Below are 22,370 nucleotides of genomic sequence, written 5' to 3' on the forward strand. Positions count from 1 at the left end.
TGTTACCAATAACGGAAGACCAACAACTCTGCCAGCCGGGCAAGGATGGAGGCATGAATAACTTGATAAAAGTCGGAATAAGAAATACTTTTATGGGAGATGGGACAAGCGCAGATAGCTTCCTTAGCGGCAGCATCCGCACGCTCATTTAAAGAGACACCAACATGGCTGGGAACCCAGCAAAATGCAACTGACTTAAATTTACTGGAGGTAAGAAACAGCCAATGTTAAATCTCGACAACCACCGGGTGGACCCGATTAAAGGAACCTGACGCCATGAGGGCACTACGAGAGTCAACTACCACCACAAAGGAGGATTGACACCGGGAAAGCAGGAGACGAAGAGCATAGAGAATAGCATAAAGTTCTGCTGTGAAGATGCTAGCCTCCGGAGGAAGGCGACACATATAAGTGTGGTCAAGAAAAACAACAGAGTAGCCCACACCGTCAGCAGACTTAGACCCATCGGTGAAAATGGGAATGGAGTGGGAGTGAGAAGAAAAGTGCTCAAGGAAGAGGCGTTTCAGACCTGTAGGAGGGGGTAAAAGCTTTAGTGATGCGGGTCAGAGAAGTACAAAATTTGGGAAGGGGGACCCTCCATGGGGGCAAGGTTGGAACAATACGAGGAGAAACATTGGTAATATGAGCTGAAAGAGAATCCTGTAAGCGAGACAAACGGACAGAAAGAGGAAGGAGGTGAAGAGGAACAGGAACTACAGGAGGGGTAAAAGTCAAAGCACGATAGAGGCGAGAGTGAGTAGTGAAATATGTGACTAGAACCGTCCCAAACCCGAGGAGAACCTCGAGGATTGAACTCGGTCATAGTCAAAAGTGGTGTGGGAGTCCGTAGAATGGGACGGGTTGCGTCGTGGGGGACGTTTTGGGTCGCAGGGGTAAAATGTAAGGGATGGGTACCGTCAGGAGAACTTTGTGGGTCATGTAGGTAAGACGGGAGGATAAGTATGTGAGCAAGTGTGCATCATCTCAAAGGTTTCCCCGGATGTTATGACGCGTGGCGTCCGGCCAGGTGTCACTTGAGAGAGTGTTATGTTGGGTAGGGGCTGGAAGCTATGTGGTTGGTATGCGGTCATAGAGTGAGAGGAAAATGGACGGGATGCAAAATGGGCGGACGTGATCCCAAAACGCGCGGACGTGATCCCAAAATGCGCGGACGGGATCCCAAAACGTGCGGACGTGATCCCAAAACGCGCGGACGGGATCCCAAAACGCGCGGACGGGATGCAAAACGCGCGGACGTGATCCCAAAATGCGCGGACGGGATCCCAAAACGCGCGGACGGGATGCAAAACGCGCGGACGTGATCCCAAAATGCGCGGACGGGATCGCAAAACGCGCGGACGTGATCCCAAAACGAGCGGACGGGATGCAAAATGCGCGGGCGGGATACAAAACACCGGGTAGCTTCCAGAGCTGTACATACTCAGCAGCATCACATGTCCACATAGAAATGAGGTTCTCACCACATACCAGCAGATCACATAGGAGCCGTGAACTGTACTAGCAGCGGTGCGTACAAATGAGGGTGAGAATTTAGCCGAACTGTTTTGTAAACAGGGTGGGTGAGTGGGACACCCCTCTCCCTCCCCTCCCTTACCTTCTAGAGTGGTACGGACCAGGACCACATACCGCCACATAGACTTGAGAATGTCATGTAAGGAGGAAGAGGAGTATGTAGGTTATGTTGTGAAGGGAGGAGGGAGCCCCCATACCTGAGAGGAGATCAATGACGTCCATTAGTTCTCCCCCTACATGGGCAGGAAGTGTTGAGGGGAGCGTGAGAGTCCAGGGTCTTAAGATTGGAGGGGAGAAGGAGGGGAAAGGGAGGTAACAGCTGGCAGTGGGTTTGTGCGTGAAAGTAAAGTCATTATTTTTTCTAAAAGAATGACAGTTTTATGTACCCTCCCTGCTTCCAGAGCGCTAAGGATATGTGGGCCATACCTACCACATAGCTATGAGGAGTGACACCACATGACCACATGGGTTACCTCTTCAAAGGCTAAGGCCTAACTGTTGCGAATGTCATCATCAACCTCTACCATAGTCAGTCATGCCCCCCCCTCCCCCCCCCTCCATCCACATAGCAGGACATACCACATACCATCACCACCACCACACTGCTGGGAGTGATAGCAATACGGCATACCATACTCTCTCCTGACACAGCTCACACCGGCACATAGCATTGAGTGTGATAATGTTCTTTCTCAAAGGTGAGCCATGAGCGCAACATACAAATTCCAAAATGCAGTCTTGGGAGTTTGACACACATTGATTAACAAGCTATCTGATTATTTATACAGCTTCTCTCTCTCTCTCTCTCTACATTATATGCGGGGTTACATAGTGTGTCAAGAACTGCCTTTCTTGATGCTAAACAGCCTAATCACTCAGGGTGATTAAGTCATATGGGTAGTAAAGGCTTGCAGAGACACATAAAGGAGGCCAGGACTGAACCCCACAATTCATTTTTAGCTAAGCAAGTTACAATCATGACGAGCTAGTTACAAAATTCAATATAAATCAGCACACCGACACGGGAGACGTGATCACTACCTACAAATTGTTTTTGTTAACTGTGATCGCAACATCTGCTGTCCAAACAAATATAATTGAAATGTATGCATGTCTACTCAACCTCCATCACCTCTTCTTCCTACAGCCATTATTGCTGTGCAGACCTTGTAACACACAACGGCGTTATCATAGCAAGACAATGTCACAGAATGTTCAAGACTCCTGAATGAGTGAAACATCAATCCGTCTCGTTAGGGTCTAACCTTCGTGGTGGTTTGAGGCGTAGTGAGATGCAGGAGGTACTGGGATGACCTTACCCTCTCCCCATCCACCCCCACCAAACCCCAACCCCCCTCCCCACCCCCCTTCCAAGCCCAAACCATCAAGCATCACTTCACCCTTCCCAGACCGGATGTTCTGTGCAAAGCCTTTAGTACTATTTCTGATCATATGTGTAACCTTGTATCACAACGTGACCAACATGGTATCATCATTCTTTGCTCAAATAGCATTTTTTAAGAGTAACGAGAGTCATAAGGTGGTCTTCAATCTTATTATTATAACAAATCATAATTTTTTTGTAAACACAACTGCATGGGATACACATAGCAGTCAGTCAGTGGTTACTCTCTCGCTCTCTCTGTATTCAGATCATTTAATAGTTGGGGAAAAGTAACATCAATTCCTTTCTCCTTCCGCCGCTGTTCACGTATCTTTTTTCATTTCACTTAGACTGACAGCGCACCAGAGGATGGAAGACTAATGTCAATTTTCGAGCCCCCATCACTCTCACCCTTATAACCTTGTAATGTAACACGACCAACATGATGACATCGTTCTTTGCCCAAATATCATTAATGTAACGTGACCAACATGGTAACATCCTTCTTTGCTCAAATAACATTTCAAGAGTAACGAGCAACTTTCTGTCAGATGTCTGAATATTGAAATGTGAACCGTGTTTAGCCCTTACATTCCAAACACAATAAAATATTAGCACAAGCTTGTTTAGTTCTTGTATCACGCAACGTAACGTTTATTCAACAACTGGTAGACATAACATAATGTAGCTTCATATTCACTGTGGTAAAACAAACAAACATACACATCACGGTCAGTCCTCGTTATACCTCAAACGCGCCGTTCATTCTCTATCCATTAGGTGAGCAATGTTCCCCACATACAAATTCCAAGCAAAGTAAACATATATAAGACTAATGTGGAAAAACTTAGTCTTGATACTATTATTAAATTGACTTGTTCATTATCCCCGAGTTCAAGGCTGTCTCTTAAGACCTACATTATCCAAATATAAACAGACCGGATGAGTCGATAGTGAAATAGCTCTGGGTTATGTCTGTTTTCAGTTTTTATAACATTTGAAAATGTATGCGTGTCTACTCATTCCGTCTCGTTAGGGTCTGACCTTGTGTCTTTCCATAGCGCGAGTTTTCACTCACCATCGTCCTTCGCGCTCATCAGCCATTAGTGATCGTTCGATCCAGCAGGAAAAAACAGAGACTGCTGACACACAGAAGAGTTTGGGGAGACATGTTCACCACCTACAAATTCTAATATTTTTTTGTTAACTGCGTGATCACAACATATACCTCCTGATCTCTTGTTCGGCCTCGCACTAGTCAATAAACACAATTTTGTCATTTCTTGACTAAAATAGCACTCCGAAACATCTTTGCACTTTAAATTTAAAATAGTTAGCTCTGGTTATGACTGTTTTAGCAGTCTATCTGATAGAAAAAAACAGAGACTAGTGTTAGCATAATGGGTGAAAAATAGTTTATCATTCTCTTATTACTTTTTATTTAATAATTGACAGACATAACACAGCATAATGCAGTCACATGGTGTTAGCATCTGTAACACAATGTAACGTAACGCAACGCAAATCAACTTTTTGCAGTCCAAAATGTCATTTTGAAATTAAAAGTGAGACTTAGTCCATCTCCATTACATCTCTTACCATATAAATATTGGTGTCTACCAGTTTTAGCCTCTGTAACACATTGTAACGTAACGTGGAAATCATCAAATTTTTACAGACCCAATAACATTTTTAAATGAATGTATGACTTAGCCCATCTCCTTTACATCTCATACCATATGAATAGCCTATCTCTATTACATCTCCTACCATATGAATATTACGGTCTACCAGTTTTAGCCTCTGTAACACATTGTAACGTAACGCGGAAATCAATTTTCTACAGACCAAAATAACATTTTTAATTGAAAGTATGACTTAGTCCATCTCCATTACACCTCCTACCATATAAATATTACGGTCTACCAGTTTTAGCCCTCTGTAACACTTGTAACGTAACGTGGAAATCAACTTTGTCTGATGACCAAATAACATTATTGAAAATGTAAACCATGTTTAGCCATTACATCCAAACACAAATAAAATATTACCGCAGGTCTGTTTAGTTCTTGTAACACATTATATCGTTACGTAACGTAACGTGGAAATCAACTTTGTCTGATGACCAAATATCATTTTTTTTGTAAATGTGAAGCTTTGTAGATTTAATTTTAAACAAAGGTGAGTTACTAGTCCACAAACAAAGAGTGGTGAGTCAGGAAGAATGACTTTGTGAAATATGCACAGAAGAGTTTGGGGAGACGTGATCATTGCCTACAAATTCTAATATTTTTTGTTAACTGTGTGATCACGACATATACCTCTTGGTCTCTTGTTCGAACGCTCACTAGTCAATAAACACAATTTTGTATCATTTCTCGACTAAAATAGCACTCTGAAACATCTTTGCACTTTATTTCTTCATTGACACGTGCACAGTCATCAAAGGGAATCTCACTACTGTATGGATGACTTGTGTGTTAAATATACTGACCTTACCTAGCTTATCATTTTCTTTGAGAAACTTATATGTGGTGATCATATCTCCCGAGTCCACACAAATAACCCACACCAACCCACATCCATATTGAGAAAGAGAGAGAAGGCAAACATAGCTTGGTTATTACATCTAGTTTTAAAAAGGGGTACGAATAAGAAGAGTCATGTTCCATAAAAATACTTTACAGCAACCATTATTTATGTGTAGTAAGAGGGAAACGGGATCCGCACATACAATTTCCAAGCATTACAATGCTATCGAGGTAAGCATAACATAAAAAGACAATAATGTAGTAGTATGCTATTAATCAGCTAGTCAAAACTTAACATAAGAGATATGATTTCACAGTTTTAACCTTTGCAAGTTTTTAAATGTTTTCTCTTCACTTGTGCTAAGTGAGTCAGACAAAATGTGACATTTCATTATTAGCCAGGCAATACCCTATTAGCTAGATAGACAAAACATATAACACGCATTATTTCACAGAAATTTTTTTCTAGCAAATATGCTTCCTTTAAGCAGTTCATAACATCAAACACCAGCAGTCCGCGAAATTCCCTTTAGTCAATAATCATCCTTTACGGTATTTCTTGATTAAAATAGCACTCCAAAACATAAGTGGACATTTTTATTCTCACTCTCGCATTTATAGTCAATAATTTGTTTCGCAGAGTGACAAGTTATGCTTAGTGACGAGATTTCACGGTGAGCATAGTTTAAGAGAGTTCACACTGTATTAATTATGGTCATGGATATGTTATGTTATGTTTATGAAGATCATTACTTCTTATTTTTAACCATTTTTCTTGTCCCCAGCTTTTCAGTCTTCTCATATTCTTTTCAAGTAAAGTTTGCTTACTGTTTTCCAGTAGATTGGCTTCACATTACATATATTAATCAATTTTCAAATTCAGTTCAGTTTCTTTTCAATATCACAGCTTTGTTGTTCCCCTGTCAGTGTCTAGTTCAAGACCTCCTATTATCAATGTCATTAATACTAGTATCATCAACCATGTATTGGAAGTCTCAGACATTCAGTTAACAACTTAGTAAGTGTTTAATGGACCTGGGAATCACTTCACATGTGCTAATTTTAGTTTAGTTTAAAATTTTCCATCTTAAATTAATACTACTATCACCAACTATGTATTGGATAGCTCAGGCATTCAGTTAACAACTCAGAAAGTGAAAATCACTTCATGTGAGCTCATTTTTAGTTTAGGATAAGGTTTTCCCATCGTAAAATACTAATATCATCAACAAGGTATTGGGTGGCTCAACCATTTAGTTTACAACTCAGTAACTGTTTACTGAACATAGATATCCCTCCATGTGACCTCATTTTTTAGTTTAAAGTTTCTCCATCGTAAAACAATAAAATATTACTATCACAAACCTTGTATTGGCCGGCTCCGGCATTCAGTTTACAACTCAGTAAGTGTTTACTGAATGCAAAATCGCTACATGTGTGGCCATTTAGTTTAAAGTTTCTCAATCTTAAAATATTACTATCATCATCAACCATGGCTGGTTTAGTCTTTCACTTTACAACTCAGTGAGTGTTTACTGAACGTGGAAATTGTCACATGTGTGGGCATTTAGTTTTGTTTTAAGTTTCACAATCTTAAATTAAATACTATCATCAACTCCGTATTGGGCTCTCGGGCATTCAGTTAACCACTCGGTAAGTGTTTACTGAACCTCGAAATCATTTCCTGTGTGCCCATTTTTTACTTGAACCCGTCTCCACTCTTAAAACTTAAAACTAAACTAAATGCCCACACATGTGACAATTTCCACGTTCAGTAAACACTCACTGAATTGTAAAGTGAAAGACTAAACCAGCCAATCCATGGTTGATGATGATAGTAATATTTTAAGATTGAGAAACTTTAAACTAAAGGGCCACACATGTAGCGATTTTGCATTCAGTAAACACTTACTGAGTTGAAAACTGAATGCCGGAGCCGGCCAATACAAGGTTTGTGATAGTAATATTTTATTTTTTTACGATGGAGAAACTTTAAACTAAAAAATGAGGTCACATGGAGGGATATCTATGTTCAGTAAACAGTTACTGAGTTGTAAACTGAATGGTTGAGCCACCCAATACCTTGTTGATGATAATAGTATTTCACGATGGGAAAACCTTATCCTAAACTAAAAATGAGCTCACATGAAGTGATTTTCACATTCTGAGTTGTTAACTGAATGCCTGAGCTATCCAATACATAGTTGGTGATAGTAGTATTAATTTAAGATGGAAAACTTTAAACTAAACTAAAATTAGCACATGTGAAGTGATTCCCAGGTCCATTAAACACTTACTAAGTTGTTAACTGAATGTCTGAGACTTCCAATACATGGTTGATGATACTAGTATTAATGACATTGATAATAGGAGGTCTTGAACTAGACACTGACAGGGGAACAACAAAGCTGTGATATTGAAAAGAAACTGAACTGAATTTGAAAATTGATTAATATATGTAATGTGAAGCCAATCTACTGGAAAACAGTAAGCAAACTTTACTTGAAAAGAATATGAGAAGACTGAAAAGCTGGGGGCAAGAAAAATGGTTAAAAATAAGAAGTAATGATCTTCCTAAACATAACATAACATATCCATGACCATAATTAATACAGTGTGAACTCTCTTAAACTATGCTCACCGTGAAATCTCGTCACTAAGCATAACTTGTCACTCTGCGAAACAAATTATTGACTATAAATGCGAGAGTGAGAATAAAAATGTCCACTTATGTTTTGGAGTGCTATTTTAGTCAAGAAATACTGTAAAGGATAATTATTGACTAAAGGGAATTTCGCGGACTGCTGGTGTTTGATGTTATGAACTGCTTAAAGGAAGCATATTTGCTAGAAAAAAATTTCTGTGAAATAATGCGTGTTATATGTTTTGACTATCTAGCTAATAGCGTATTGCCTGGCTAATAATGAAATATCACATTCTGTCTGACTCACTTAGCACAAGTGAAGAGAAAACATTTAAAAACTTACAAAGGTTAAAACTGTGAAATCATATCTGTTATGTTAAGTTTTGACTAGCTGATTAATAGCATACTACTACATTATTCTCTTTTTATGTTATGCTTACCTCGATAGCATTGTAATGCTTGGAAATTGTATGTGCGGATCCCGTTTCCCTCTTACTACACATAAATAATGGTTGCTGTAAAGTATTTTTATGGAACATGACTCTTCTTATTCGTACCCCTTTTTAAAACTAGATGTAATAACCAAGCTATGTTTGCCTTCTCTCTCTTTCTCAATATGGATGTGGGTTGGTGTGGGTTATTTGTGTGGACTCGGGAGATATGATCACCACATATAAGTTTCTCAAAGAAAATGATAAGCTAGGTAAGGTCAGTATATTTAACACACAAGTCATCCATACAGTAGTGAGATTCCCTTTGATGACTGTGCACGTGTCAATGAAGAAATAAAGTGCAAAGATGTTTCAGAGTGCTATTTTAGTCGAGAAATGATACAAAATTGTGTTTATTGACTAGTGAGCGTTCGAACAAGAGACCAAGAGGTATATGTCGTGATCACACAGTTAACAAAAAATATTAGAATTTGTAGGCAATGATCACGTCTCCCCAAACTCTTCTGTGCATATTTCACAAAGTCATTCTTCCTGACTCACCACTCTTTGTTTGTGGACTAGTAACTCACCTTTGTTTAAAATTAAATCTACAAAGCTTCACATTTACAAAAAAAATGATATTTGGTCATCAGACAAAGTTGATTTCCACGTTACGTTACGTAACGATATAATGTGTTACAAGAACTAAACAGACCTGCGGTAATATTTTATTTGTGTTTGGATGTAATGGCTAAACATGGTTTACATTTTCAATAATGTTATTTGGTCATCAGACAAAGTTGATTTCCACGTTACGTTACAAGTGTTACAGAGGGCTAAAACTGGTAGACCGTAATATTTATATGGTAGGAGGTGTAATGGAGATGGACTAAGTCATACTTTCAATTAAAAATGTTATTTTGGTCTGTAGAAAATTGATTTCCGCGTTACGTTACAATGTGTTACAGAGGCTAAAACTGGTAGACCGTAATATTCATATGGTAGGAGATGTAATAGAGATAGGCTATTCATATGGTATGAGATGTAAAGGAGATGGGCTAAGTCATACATTCATTTAAAAATGTTATTGGGTCTGTAAAAAATTGATGATTTCCACGTTACGTTACAATGTGTTACAGGGGCTAAAACTGGTAGACACCAATATTTATATGGTAAGAGATGTAATGGAGATGGACTAAGTCTCACTTTTCATTTCAAAATGACATTTTGGACTGCAAAAAGTTGATTTGCGTTGCGTTACGTTACATTGTGTTACAGATGCTAACACCATGTGACTGCATTATGCTGTGTTATGTCTGTCAATTATTAAATAAAAAGTAATAAGAGAATGATAAACTATTTTTCACCCATTATGCTAACACTAGTCTCTGTTTTTTTCTATCAGATAGACTGCTAAAACAGTCATAACCAGAGCTAACTATTTTAAATTTAAAGTGCAAAGATGTTTCGGAGTGCTATTTTAGTCAAGAAATGACAAAATTGTGTTTATTGACTAGTGCGAGGCCGAACAAGAGATCAGGAGGTATATGTTGTGATCACGCAGTTAACAAAAAAATATTAGAATTTGTAGGTGGTGAACATGTCTCCCCAAACTCTTCTGTGTCAGCAGTTTCTGTTTTTTTCTGCTGGATCGAACGATCACTAATGGCTGATGAGCGCGAAGGACGATGGTGAGTGAAAACTCGCGCTATGGAAAGACACAAGGTCAGACCCTAACGAGACGGAATGAGTAGACACGCATACATTTTCAAATGTTATAAAAACTGAAAACAGACATAACCCAGAGCTATTTCACTATCGACTCATCCGGTCTGTTTATATTTGGATAATGTAGGTCTTAAGAGACAGCCTTGAACTCGGGGATAATGAACAAGTCAATTTAATAATAGTATCAAGACTATGTTTTTCCACATTAGTCTTATATATGTTTACTTTGCTTGGAATTTGTATGTGGGGAACATTGCTCACCTAATGGATAGAGAATGAACGGCGCGTTTGAGGTATAACGAGGACTGACCGTGATGTGTATGTATGTATGTTTGTTTGTTTTACCACAGTGAATATGAAGCTACATTATGTTATGTCTACCAGTTGTTGAATAAACGTTACGTTACGTGATACAAGAACTAAACAAGCTTGTGCTAATATTTTATTGTGTTTGGAATGTAAGGGCTAAACACGGTTCACATTTCAATATTCAGACATCTGACAGAAAGTTGCTCGTTACTCTTGAAATGTTATTTGGGCAAAGAAGGATGTTACCATATTGGTCACGTTACATTAATGATATTTGGGCAAAGAACGATGTCATCATGTTGGTCGTGTTACGTTACAAGGTTATAAGGGTGAGAGTGATGGGGGCTCGAAAATTGACGTTAGTCTTCCATCCTCTGGTGCGCTGTCAGTCTAAGTGAAATGAAAAAAGATACGTGAACAGCGGCGGATGGAGAAAGGAATTGATGTTACTTTTCCCCAACTATTAAATGATCTGAATACAGAGAGAGCGAGAGAGTAACCACTGACTGACTGCTATGTGTATTCCATGCAGTTGTATTTACAAAAAAATTATGATTTGTTATAATAATAAGATTGAAGACCACCTTATGACTCTCGTTACTCTTAAAAAATGCTATTTGAGCAAAGAATGATGATACCATGTTGGTCACGTTGTGATACATGGTTACACATATGATCAGAAATAGTACTAAAGGCTTTGCACAGAACATCCGGTCTGGGAAGGGTGAAGTGATGCTTGATGGTTTGGGCTTGGAAGCGGGGTGGGGAGGGGGGGTTGGGGTTGGGTGGGGGTGGATGGGGAGAGGTTAAGGTCATCCCAGTACCTCCTGCATCTCACTACGCCTCAAACCACCACGAAGGTTAGACCCTAACGAGACGGATTGATGTTTCACTCATTCAGGAGTCTTGAACATTCTGTGACATTGTCTTGCAATGATAACGCCGTTGTGTGTTACAAGGTCTGCACAGCAATAATGGTTGTAGGAAGAAGAGGTGATGGAGGTTGAGTAGACACGCATACATTTCAATGATATTTATTTGGACAGCAGATGTTGCGATCACAGTTAACAAAAACAATTTGTAGGTAGTGATCACGTCTCCCGTGTCGGTGTGCTGACTTATACTGAATTTTGTAACTAGCTCGTCATGATTGTAACTTGCTTAGCTAAAAATGAATTGTGGGGTTCAGTCCTGGCCTCCTTTATGTGTCTATGCAAGCCTTTACTACCCATATGACTTAATCACCTTGAGTGATTGGGCTGTTTAGCATCACGTAGGCAGTTCTTGACACACTATGTAACCCCGCATATAATGTAGAGAGAGAGAGAGAGAGAAGCTGTATAAATAATCAGATAGCTTGTTAATCAATGTGTGTCAAACTCCCAAGACTGCATTTTGGAATTTGTATGTTGCGCTCATGGCTCACCTTTGAGAAAGAACATTATCACACTCAATGCTATGTGCCGGTGTGAGCTGTGTCAGGAGAGAGTATGGTATGCCGTATTGCTGTCACTCCCAGCAGTGTGGTGGTGGTGTTGGTATGTGGTATGTCCTGCTATGTGGATGGAGGGGGGGGGGAGGGGGGGGCATGACTGACTATGGTAGAGGTTGATGATGACATTCGCAACAGTTAGGCCTTAGCCTTTGAAGAGGTAACCCATATGGTCATGTGGTGTCACTCCTCATAGCTATGTGGTAGGTATGGCCCACATATCCTTAGCGCTCTGGAAGCAGGGAGGGTACATAAAACTGTCATTCTTTAAGAAAAAATAATGACTTTACTTTCACGCACAAACCCACTGCCAGCTGTTACCTCCCTTTCCCCTCCTTCTCCCCTCCAATCTTAAGACCCTGGACTCTCACGCTCCCCTCAACACTTCCTGCCCATGTAGGGGGAGAACTAATGGACGTCATTGATCTCCTCTCAGGTATGGGGGCTCCCTCCTCCCTTCACAACATAACCTACATACTCCTCTTCCTCCTTACATGACATTCTCAAGTCTATGTGGCGGTATGTGGTCCTGGTCCGTACCACTCTAGAAGGTAAGGGAGGGGAGGGAGAGGGGTGTCCCACTCACCCACCCTGTTTACAAAACAGTTCGGCTAAATTCTCACCCTCATTTGTACGCACCGCTGCTAGTACAGTTCACGGCTCCTATGTGATCTGCTGGTATGTGGTGAGAACTTCATTTCTATGTGGACATGTGATGCTGCTGAGTATGTACAGCTCTGGAAGCTACCCGGTGTTTTGTATCCCGCCCGCGCATTTTGCATCCCGTCCGTGCATTTACGGATCACGTCCGCCCCTTTTGCATCCCGTCCACGCGTTTTGGGATTACGTCCGCACGTTTTGGGATCCCGTCCGCGCATTTTGGGATCACGTCCGCGCGTTTTGCTTCCCGTCCGCGCGTTTTGGGATCACGTCCGCACGTTTTGGGATCACGTCCGCACGTTTTGGGATCCCGTCCGCGCATTTTGGGATCACGTCCGCGCGTTTTGGGATCACGTCTACCCATTTTGCATCCCGTCCGTTTTCCCCTCACTCTATGACCGCATACCAACTCACTTAGCTTCCAGCCCCTATCCAACATAACACTCTCTCAAGTGACACCTGGCCGGACGCCACGCGTCATAACATCCGGGGAAACCTTTGAGATGATGTACACATGCTCACATACTTATCCTCCCGTCTTACCTACATGACCCACAAAGTTCTCCTGAGGGTACCCATCCCTTACATTTTACCCCTGAGACCCAAAACGTCCCCCATGACGCAACCCGTCCCATTCTACGGACTCCCATACCACTTTTGACTATGACCGAGTTCAATCCTCGAGGTTCTCCTCGGGTTTGGGACGGTTCTATTCACATATTTCACTACTGTGAGGATGCTGTAAGGATCGTGCAAGATAGTGAAGACTGTAGTGATCACGGCGATCCTGGAGAGATAGAAAGCCAGTGTCAGCGTACAAGCTGAGGGTAGGAGTTGAACGAAAAGCACCAGAGCTGAGGCGCAACCCAGTATGGTGCAAAGGATCAAGACGGCGAAGAGTTGAAGGAGAAGCAGAAGAGTATACAGAGCAATCACAATCGAGTTTAGACAGGACGAGAGAGGAATGCAAATAGAGGAGCATGCACCTATCCGCTCCCCAAGAAGTATGGGACAAAACCTTAAGTAGGTTAAGGGCCTTAGACCATTCAACACGGAGGTAAGAGACATGGGGCGACCAAGACAAACGAGTGTCATAGAATAACCCCAAAAGCTTCGCGGACTCTTTGTACTCAAGGGGATGACCAAAAAGTGACAAAGAGGGACGAAGAACGACCCACTTTCGAGTAAAAGTCATGGCACAAGTCTTAGTACTAGAGAACTTGAAGCTATGATTGGTGGCCCAAGATGACACGGCATCAATCGCAAGTTGAAGCCGCCGTTGAAGGAGAGGCGAATCATCACCCCAACAGCAAAGAGTAAGATCGTCAACACAAAGAGCAGAGAAGATGCCAGAAGGAAGGGAGGAAAGAAGACCATTGAGGGCAACCAGAAAAAGAGTAGTACTCAGAACACTACCCTGGGGCACACCTTCATACTGCCGAAAAGAGGCAGAGTGGCACCAAGCCTGACTCGAAAGGTACGACGAGAGAGAAAGTTTTGAAGGAAGAGAGGGAAATTACCACGAAGGCCAAAAGAACGAAGTTGGGACAGAATATGGTATCTCCAAGTCGTGTCATAAGCCTTTTCCAGGTCAAAAAAGGACAGCAACAATGGAGGTCTGCGCAGCAAAAGCAGTACAAATATAGACCTCCAAGTTCACCAGGACATCAGTCGTGCTGTGGCACTTGCGAAAACTAAATTGAGAAGGAGAAAGGTGGCGATAGTGTTCCAAGAACCACATCAGACAGACATTTACAATACGCTCAAAGAGCTTGCAAACACAACTCGTGAGAGCAATAGGGCGGAAGTCCTTAGGGGATGTATCGAGAGACCCTGGTTTCCGAATAGGGAGTACAATGGCATCGAGCCAGTCCTCAGGGACGGACGTGACTCCCAGACGTCGTCCCACGACGTCAGGGAGTTGTGGGTTATCTTCTTCTTGAGGTTATCTTGAGATGATTTCGGGGCTTTAGTGTTCCCGCGGCCCGGTCCTCGACAAGACCTCCAACCCCAGGAAGCAGCCCGTGACAGCTGACTAACACCCAGGTACCTATTTTACTGCTAGGTAACAGGGGCATAGGGTGAAAGAAACTGCCCATTGTTTCTCGCCGGCGCCGGGATCGAACCCGGGACCACAGGATCACAAGTCCAGCATGCTGTCCGCTCGGCCGACCGGCTCCTGGGTAACCAGGGGTTACCCAGACCCACAAAAACACGGGCAGCAGAACAATGGATAGGTGACGGAAGAAGTAGGGGGACGAAGGGAATATCAGATCAAATTAAGAGAGCAGTAGAGTTATGGGCCCCAGCAAGAGCGGGGGGGGGGGGAGAAAGAAAGGAATAACCACGAAAGTGACCAGGACGAGCACCAAGCATGGGTTCATGGAGACAAACACAAAGCGGTGAAAACTGTGTAATTAGAAGTTGGAGTCCATGGAACTTGGCATAAAATCCACGAATATTCCACTGAAGAATAGACATTACCAAAGAGAAAGGACAGTAACAGAGAACAAGAAAGAAATAAAGGTATAGAAGAATACAGTTTATTAAAGAATCTCAGGATCAGGGTCAGGATCAGGAGCAGGGTCGGCAAAATCAGGGTTAGGGGGCATGGATAAACTTATTAAAGATAGAGGGAAGGGAGCAAGAGGACAGACCAGAGGTGGACTGACGGGGTCCGGAGGGAGAGAAGGCAAATGAGAGGGGCAGGCAAGGACAGCTGGAGGAGGGGGGGGGGGCAGAAGGCAGGAAGTGCACCTCAGCAAGGGCAGCAACCGAGAGGGAATCGGGGGCGAAGGAAACCTCCATATCTGGGACAGGGGGTTCGACCACCGAAATGGGAGGGGATGTAGTGACAGAGTCAGAGGGAGGGGGTGAGGAAGAGAGCGAAGCCTTCTTACCCGCTAGAGAGGAAGAAGGAGAGGAGCCAGGCTTACGTTTCTGACTCGAAGAGACAGGCATTCCAGTAGCAACGTACCGGGCGACAGACTCAATGGTCTCAGCAGGAGAAGAGGAGCGGGAGCGAATAACACGAAGATTGCTGGGAGGATGATGGATATCAGCCTGGACAGACAGGTGGCGTGGAGGGTCAAGAGACTGGGGGGAGGGTCGGGAAGAAAGAGTGGGGGGAGATGGGGAAGAAGACAAAGGAGATATGGTGGACTGGGTAGGAAGGGGGGAAACCCCAGATGGAGAACTAGGAGGGAGACCATCTGGGACAGGAGGCAAAGGAATAGGAAAGGAGGTGGTGGGTGTGGTCGGGTTTAAGGCCTGGAAACGGTTGTGAGACTGAGGAAGGTGGGAAGGACGAGGAGAGGTAGGACGCAACACACGAGCGTAGGATACGCCCGCAATAGGGGTGAGACGACGAACTTGGCGTCTCGCTTCAGGAAAAGACAGACAATCATGGTGCTTCAAGTTGAGGACGGCTTCTTCGAGTTTCTAGTGTACACACGAGCGTGAGAAAGTAGAGTGGGCCTCACCGCAATTGAGGCAGCGAGCCTGGGGAGAAGTGCACTCGGACTTAGAATGACTATCGTCTCCACACATGGGGCATAGATACACAGTACTGGTGCATTTGAGGACACCGTGCCCGAACTTCCAACACTTATTGCAAAGTCTAGGAGAGGGAATGTACTCCTGAATGGAGCATCTAGCACCAGCAAGACTAATAGAGGGCAGAAGGGCCCTACTATCAAAGGTGATTTTTACAACTCGAAGGGGCTGACGGCGACGACCACGAGGGGGTCGAGTAAACGTGTCCACCTGTAGGACAGAATGACCTTGGGCTTCGAGGATATATTTAATATCCTCATGGCAATCTTTGAGGTCCCGAACACCAGTTGCAACATGGTTTGGGAGGAGAACAGTGCCAACACTGGCATTTAACCGAGCGTTTTTGGAGACCCGAACAGGGGTCTCTCCAATGCAGGACAAAGCGGCTAAGCGAGTAGCTGCATTCTGAGAAGGAGCAGCGACGACACGCGTACTGTAACTGGTGGAGTTAAAAGTAACAGAGGCATCTACTGAATCAACAAGGTGTTTATGGAGGGAGAAATCGTCAGGAGGAGTAGAATCCAGATGGTGGAGATCAAAGTATTTAGCCCATGTAGCGGAACCAAACAAGGCGTTGTAAGTAGTATTACGGGAAGGGATCGTGCGAGTGCGGCCGTGGCGGAAACGGCGTTGAGAACTCCCAGAGAGAGAGGGGGTAAAAGGCGCAGTAGTCACAATGAGAGACGAAGCCATGCCAGGGGACGAGGTGGTCACCACTGGGGGCTGGGGACTCGACCCTACCGCAGAGGAGGGAGGGAAGCTGAGGGGAGTAGTCAGCTCGTTGATGCCCAATGCAGCAAGGGCTACAGGGCCTGGTCTTCCAACACAGTCCGACTCAGGGGCTTGGTCGCCCACCCCATGAGCCTAAGAAAGTACAAGGAAACATTATCAGCCATGAAAATGAGGGAAAACTTTCATTCACGAATGTGCCCCCACACCCACCATGGAGCCACAATTAGAGGCAGGACACCCAACAAGAAGCTATCACTGATCTTGCCGGGGCCCCTCAGGGGTGCGTCGTGAGTATACGCCCCACAAATGCCACCTTAAGAACCGTGAGTCCGTCGAGAGCGGGTTCAGTGAAGAAAGGAGGATTGACAATAAAAGAGTCCCCTCGCTCGAGACGTTGGGTACTACAGTTCTACGGGTGCAAGAGTATGCCTCCTCAAACACCCGGGTGTCAAAACAAAACAAGGTCGGAAGAATAATCAAAACAGGCAAAAGGTCAGCAGGAAATGACAATTTGATAGGAGAAGAGGGGGGAGAAAAATGAAACACGAGGAAAAGGGGTCTGGCAAAATAGGTAAAGGCAGCAGCAGGAGTATAAGGCTGCAAAAGGACAGAGGACTGACCCATGGAGCATCACACTCCGGCAGCTGCCCACCAATGTCTTGAGATGATTCTTGAGATGATTTCGGGGCTTTAGTGTCCCCGCGGCCCGGTCCTCGACCAGGCCGCGGGGACTGCTTCCTGACTAACACCCAGGTACCTATTTTACTACTAGGTAACAGGGGCATAGGGTGAAAGAAACTCTGCCCATTGTTTCTCGCCGGCGTCCGGGATCGAACCCGGGACCACAGGATCACAAGTCCAGCATGCTGTTCGCTCGGCCGACCAAGCCCCCTCATGGCGGCAACGGGCCAGACAGTGAGGGGAAGCTGTCTGTTGAGCTGTTCACTGTGTGGGAGTTTTGTCGCTTAAGACCGTCGCCCATTGAATGATTCTTCCCAGTCGATTCTCCAATTGTTAAATTTGAATTGATTGAATAACCCTACTTGCTTGTTGGTTCTCTTAGGCCTACTACCGTTATTAATGCTAGTTTGCACTTCAATGAGCTTGTGGTCCGAGTACGTAGTGTCTGGGACAGTAATGTCTCTGATTAGCTCATTATTGTTCGTGAATATCATGTCCAGCGTGTTTTCGTTCCTAGTTGGTTCTGTAATCTGCTGACTGAGCGAGAAATTGCCACAGAATCTCAGTAGTTCTCTGACCTGTGGTTGGTTATTTCCAGATTGCTTTCCTGCTATAATGTTATTGTTTACTATTCTCCATTTTAAACTGGGTAGATTGAAGTCTCCTAGGAAGATAATATCTGGTATTGGGTTTGCTAGGTTATCAAGGATATTCTCTATTTTGTGGATCTGTTCAGTGAATTCCTCAACTGTTGCATCTGGCAGTTTGTATATTAAAACAATAATTAGATTTATATTTTCTACCTTGATTCCAAGTACCTCTACCACCTCATTGGTCGAGTTCAGGAGCTCTGTGCATGCCAGCTCCTCTTTAATATATGGACCTACTAATTGACCCACTTGACTAATTACTCTGTCACATCTATATAGATAATAATTTGGGATCCAAATTTCACTATCCATGTGGTCTTTCGTGTGGGTTTCTGTAAATGCACCAAATATTGAGTTCGATTCTATTAGAAGGCCATATATGAAAACTTTATTTCTTGATTTTGAATTTAGGCCTCATATGTTGACATGGCCTTGTATGATGACGTGGCCTCGTATGTTGACATGGCCTCGTATGTTGACATGGCCTTGTATGTTGACGTGGCCTCGTATGTTGACATGGCCTTGTATGTTGACGTGGCCTCGTATGTTGACATGGCCTCGTATGTTGACGTGGCCTCGTATGTTGACGTGGCCTTGTATGTTGACGTGGCCTCATATGTTGACATGGCCTTGTATGTTGACGTGGCCTCGTATGTTGACGTGGCCTCGTATGTTGACATGGTCTTGTATGTTGACGTGGCCTCGTATGTTGATGTGGCCTCGTATGTTGACATGGCCTTGTATGTTGACGTGGCCTCCTATGTTGACGTGGCCTCATATGTTGACATGGCCTTGTATGTTGACGTGGCCTAGTATGTTGACGTGGCCTCGTATGTTGACGTGGCCTCGTATGTTGACGTGGCCTCATATGTTGACATGGCCTTGTATGTTGATGTGGCGTAGTATGTTGACGTGGCCTCATATGTTGACATGGCCTTGTATGTTGATGTGGCCTAGTATGTTGACGTGGCCTCGTATGTTGACATGGCCTCGTATGTTGACGTGGCCTCATATGTTGACATGGCCTCGTATGTTGACGTGGCCTTGTATGTTGACGTGGCCTCGTATGTTGACATGGCCTCGTATGTTGACGTGGCCTCGTATGTTGACATGGCCTTGTATGTTGACGTGGCCTCATATGTTGACATGGCCTTGTATGTTGACGTGGCCTCGTATGTTGACGTGGCCTCGTATGTTGATGTTGCCTCGTATGTTGACGTGGCCTTGTATGTTGACATGGTCTTGTATGTTGACGTGGCCTCGTATGTTGACGTGGCCTCGTATGTTGACGTTGCCTCGTATGTTGACGTGGCCTTGTATGTTGACGTGGCCTCGTATGTTGACGTGGCCTCGTATGTTGACATGGCCTTGTATGTTGACGTGGCCTCGTATGTTGACGTGGCCTCATATGTTGACATGGCCTTGTATGTTGACGTGGCCTCGTATGTTGACGTGGCCTCGTATGTTGACGTGGCCTTGTATGTTGACGTGGCCTTGTATGTTGACATGGCCTCATATGTTGACATGGCCTTGTATGTTGACGTGGCCTCATATGTTGACATGGCCTTGTATGTTGACGTGGCCTCGTATGTTGACGTGGCCTCGTATGTTGATGTTGCCTCGTATGTTGACGTGGCCTTGTATGTTGACATGGTCTTGTATGTTGACGTGGCCTCGTATGTTGACATGGCCTTGTATGTTGACGTGGCCTTGTATGTTGACATGGTCTTGTATGTTGACGTGGCCTCGTATGTTGACGTGGCCTCGTATGTTGACATGGCCTTGTATGTTGACGTGGCCTCGTATGTTGACGTGGCCTCATATGTTGACATGGCCTTGTATGTTGACGTGGCCTCGTATGTTGACGTGGCCTCGTATGTTGACGTGGCCTTGTATGTTGACGTGGCCTTGTATGTTGACATGGCCTCATATGTTGACATGGCCTTGTATGTTGACGTGGCCTCGTATGTTGACGTGGCCTCGTATGTTGATGTGGCCTCGTATGTTGACATGGTCTTGTATGTTGACGTGGCCTTGTATGTTGACATGGCCTCATATGTTGACATGGCCTTGTATGTTGACGTGGCCTCGTATGTTGACGTGGCCACGTATGTTGACGTGGCCTCGTATGTTGACGTGGCCTTGTATGTTGACATGGTCTTGTATGTTGACGTGGCCTCGTATGTTGCCGTGGCCTTGTATGTTGACATGGTCTTGTATGTTGACGTGGCCTCGTATGTTGACTTGGCCTCGTATGTTGACATGGTCTTGTATGTTGACGTGGCCTCGTATGTTGACGTGGCCTCGTATGTTGACATGGCCTTGTATGTTGACGTGGCCTCGTATGTTGACGTGGCCTCGTATGTTGACATGGCCTTGTATGTTGACGTGGCCTCGTATGTTGACGTGGCCTCATATGTTGACATGGCCTTGTATGTTGACGTGGCCTAGTATGTTGACGTGGCCTCGTATGTTGACGTGGCCTCGTATGTTGACATGGCCTCGTATGTTGATGTGGCCTAGTATGTTGACGTGGCCTCGTATGTTGACATGGCCTCGTATGTTGACGTGGCCTCTTATGCTGACGTGGCCTCGTATGTTGACGTGGCCTTGGAAATGCCACGCTGGTGCCATGAGTGGCGGGAAACCATGAACAGCGAGGTCATCAAGGTCGATATGACGTTTTCAGCAGCCAAGGGGTCAAGGCTGGTGTGGAAGTGTTCTTCCACTCTTCCCAGTATGGACTTGTGGGGCTCTGCCACTCTTCCTAGTGTAGGCTTGTGGGGCTCTGCCACTCTTCCTAGTGTGGGCTTGTGGGGCTCTGTCACTCTTCCCAGTGTGGGCTTGAGGGGCTCTGTCACTCTTCCCAGTGTGGGCTTGTGGGGCTCTGTCACTCTTCCCAGTGTGGGCTTGTGGGGCTCTGTCACTCTTCCCAGTGTGGGCTTGTGGGGCTCTGTCACTCTTCCCAGTGTGGGCTTGAGGGGCTCTGCCACTCTTCCCAGTGTGGGCTTGTGGGGCTCTGCCACTCTTCCCAGTGGGGCTTGTGGGGCTCTGCCACTCTTCCCAGTGTGGGCTTGTGGGGCTCTGCCACTCTTCCCATTGTGGGCTAGTGGGGCTCTGCCACTCTTCCCAGTGTGGGCTTGTGGGGCTCTGCCACTCTTCCTAGTGTGGGCTTGTGGGGCTCTGCCACTCTTCCCAGTGTGGGCTTGTGGGGCTCTGCCACTCTTCCCAGTGTGGCTTGTGGGGCTCTGCCACTGTTCCCAGTGTGGCTTGTGGGGCTCTGTCACTCTTCCCAGTGTGGCTTGTGGGGCTCTGTCACTCTTCCCAGAGTGGGCTTGTGGGGCTCTGCCACTCTTCCCAGTGTGGGCTTGTGGGGCTCTGTCACTCTTCCTAGTGTGGGCTTGTGGGGCTCTGCCACAGCTACTTTCATCACCTGTTCTTTCCCTGTTGTGTTCCTCCGGAGGTGACTGTAGCAGTGTTGGGTCGAGTTCTCCCGTAGCCTCGGGACTGGCTGGTCAGGATGTGCCCCTCGTCCGGTTTAACACAGGCCTAGTCCTAACATTGAGCCTTTAGCGTGCCCAATCGTTCAGCTGGAGCGGTACTAAGTGTGCGACACCTTGTCTACCAACTGTTGTAGGTTGTGGATAGCTGGATTGTATAGAACTTCATGTAGACATTATTTGTGAGGCGGTATCTGGAGTCTACCCAGAGGTACAGTGGGACGGCACTGGGCCGCCTTGTGGTGTACCTGGCCCCACGCTCCCCTCGTGTGTAGAATAGTCCTTGGGCCCTCCTTCCCAGGGTCGTGGTTTGTGTGCGCAACTGGTGGTGTGTTTACATGAGGTGGGTAACAGTGTCCTAGCCTGGGCGAGTGGTGGAGCCCCGGGCAGCTTCCCTGTGCTGCGCCTCCTGGCCCGTTGTCATGGCAACCGGGCTCAGTACCAACCTATCTACTGTTGTGCTTGCTAATCCAAGTGATCTTCAAGCAATGGATCCTGAGCCCGCCGCCGAGGAATATGTTGATGCTCGAAGTGGGTTGC

At 44.9% G+C, this 22,370-nt stretch overlaps 1 protein-coding gene across 1 annotated transcript; it reads left to right on the plus strand.

Annotated features, from left to right (window-relative positions):
- The first annotated feature begins 19,314 nt into the window (after nucleotides 1-19,314).
- On the plus strand, nucleotides 19,315-20,781 carry LOC138351183 (uncharacterized). Its single transcript, XM_069302823.1, has one exon. The coding sequence runs from the start codon at nucleotides 19,315-19,317 to the stop codon at nucleotides 20,779-20,781; it is 1,467 nt and encodes a 488-aa protein (XP_069158924.1).
- Nucleotides 20,782-22,370: the final 1,589 nt, after the last annotated feature.

This window comes from Procambarus clarkii, chromosome 48 (assembly GCF_040958095.1).
Source record: "Procambarus clarkii isolate CNS0578487 chromosome 48, FALCON_Pclarkii_2.0, whole genome shotgun sequence".
Lineage (NCBI taxonomy): Eukaryota > Metazoa > Arthropoda > Malacostraca > Decapoda > Cambaridae > Procambarus > Procambarus clarkii.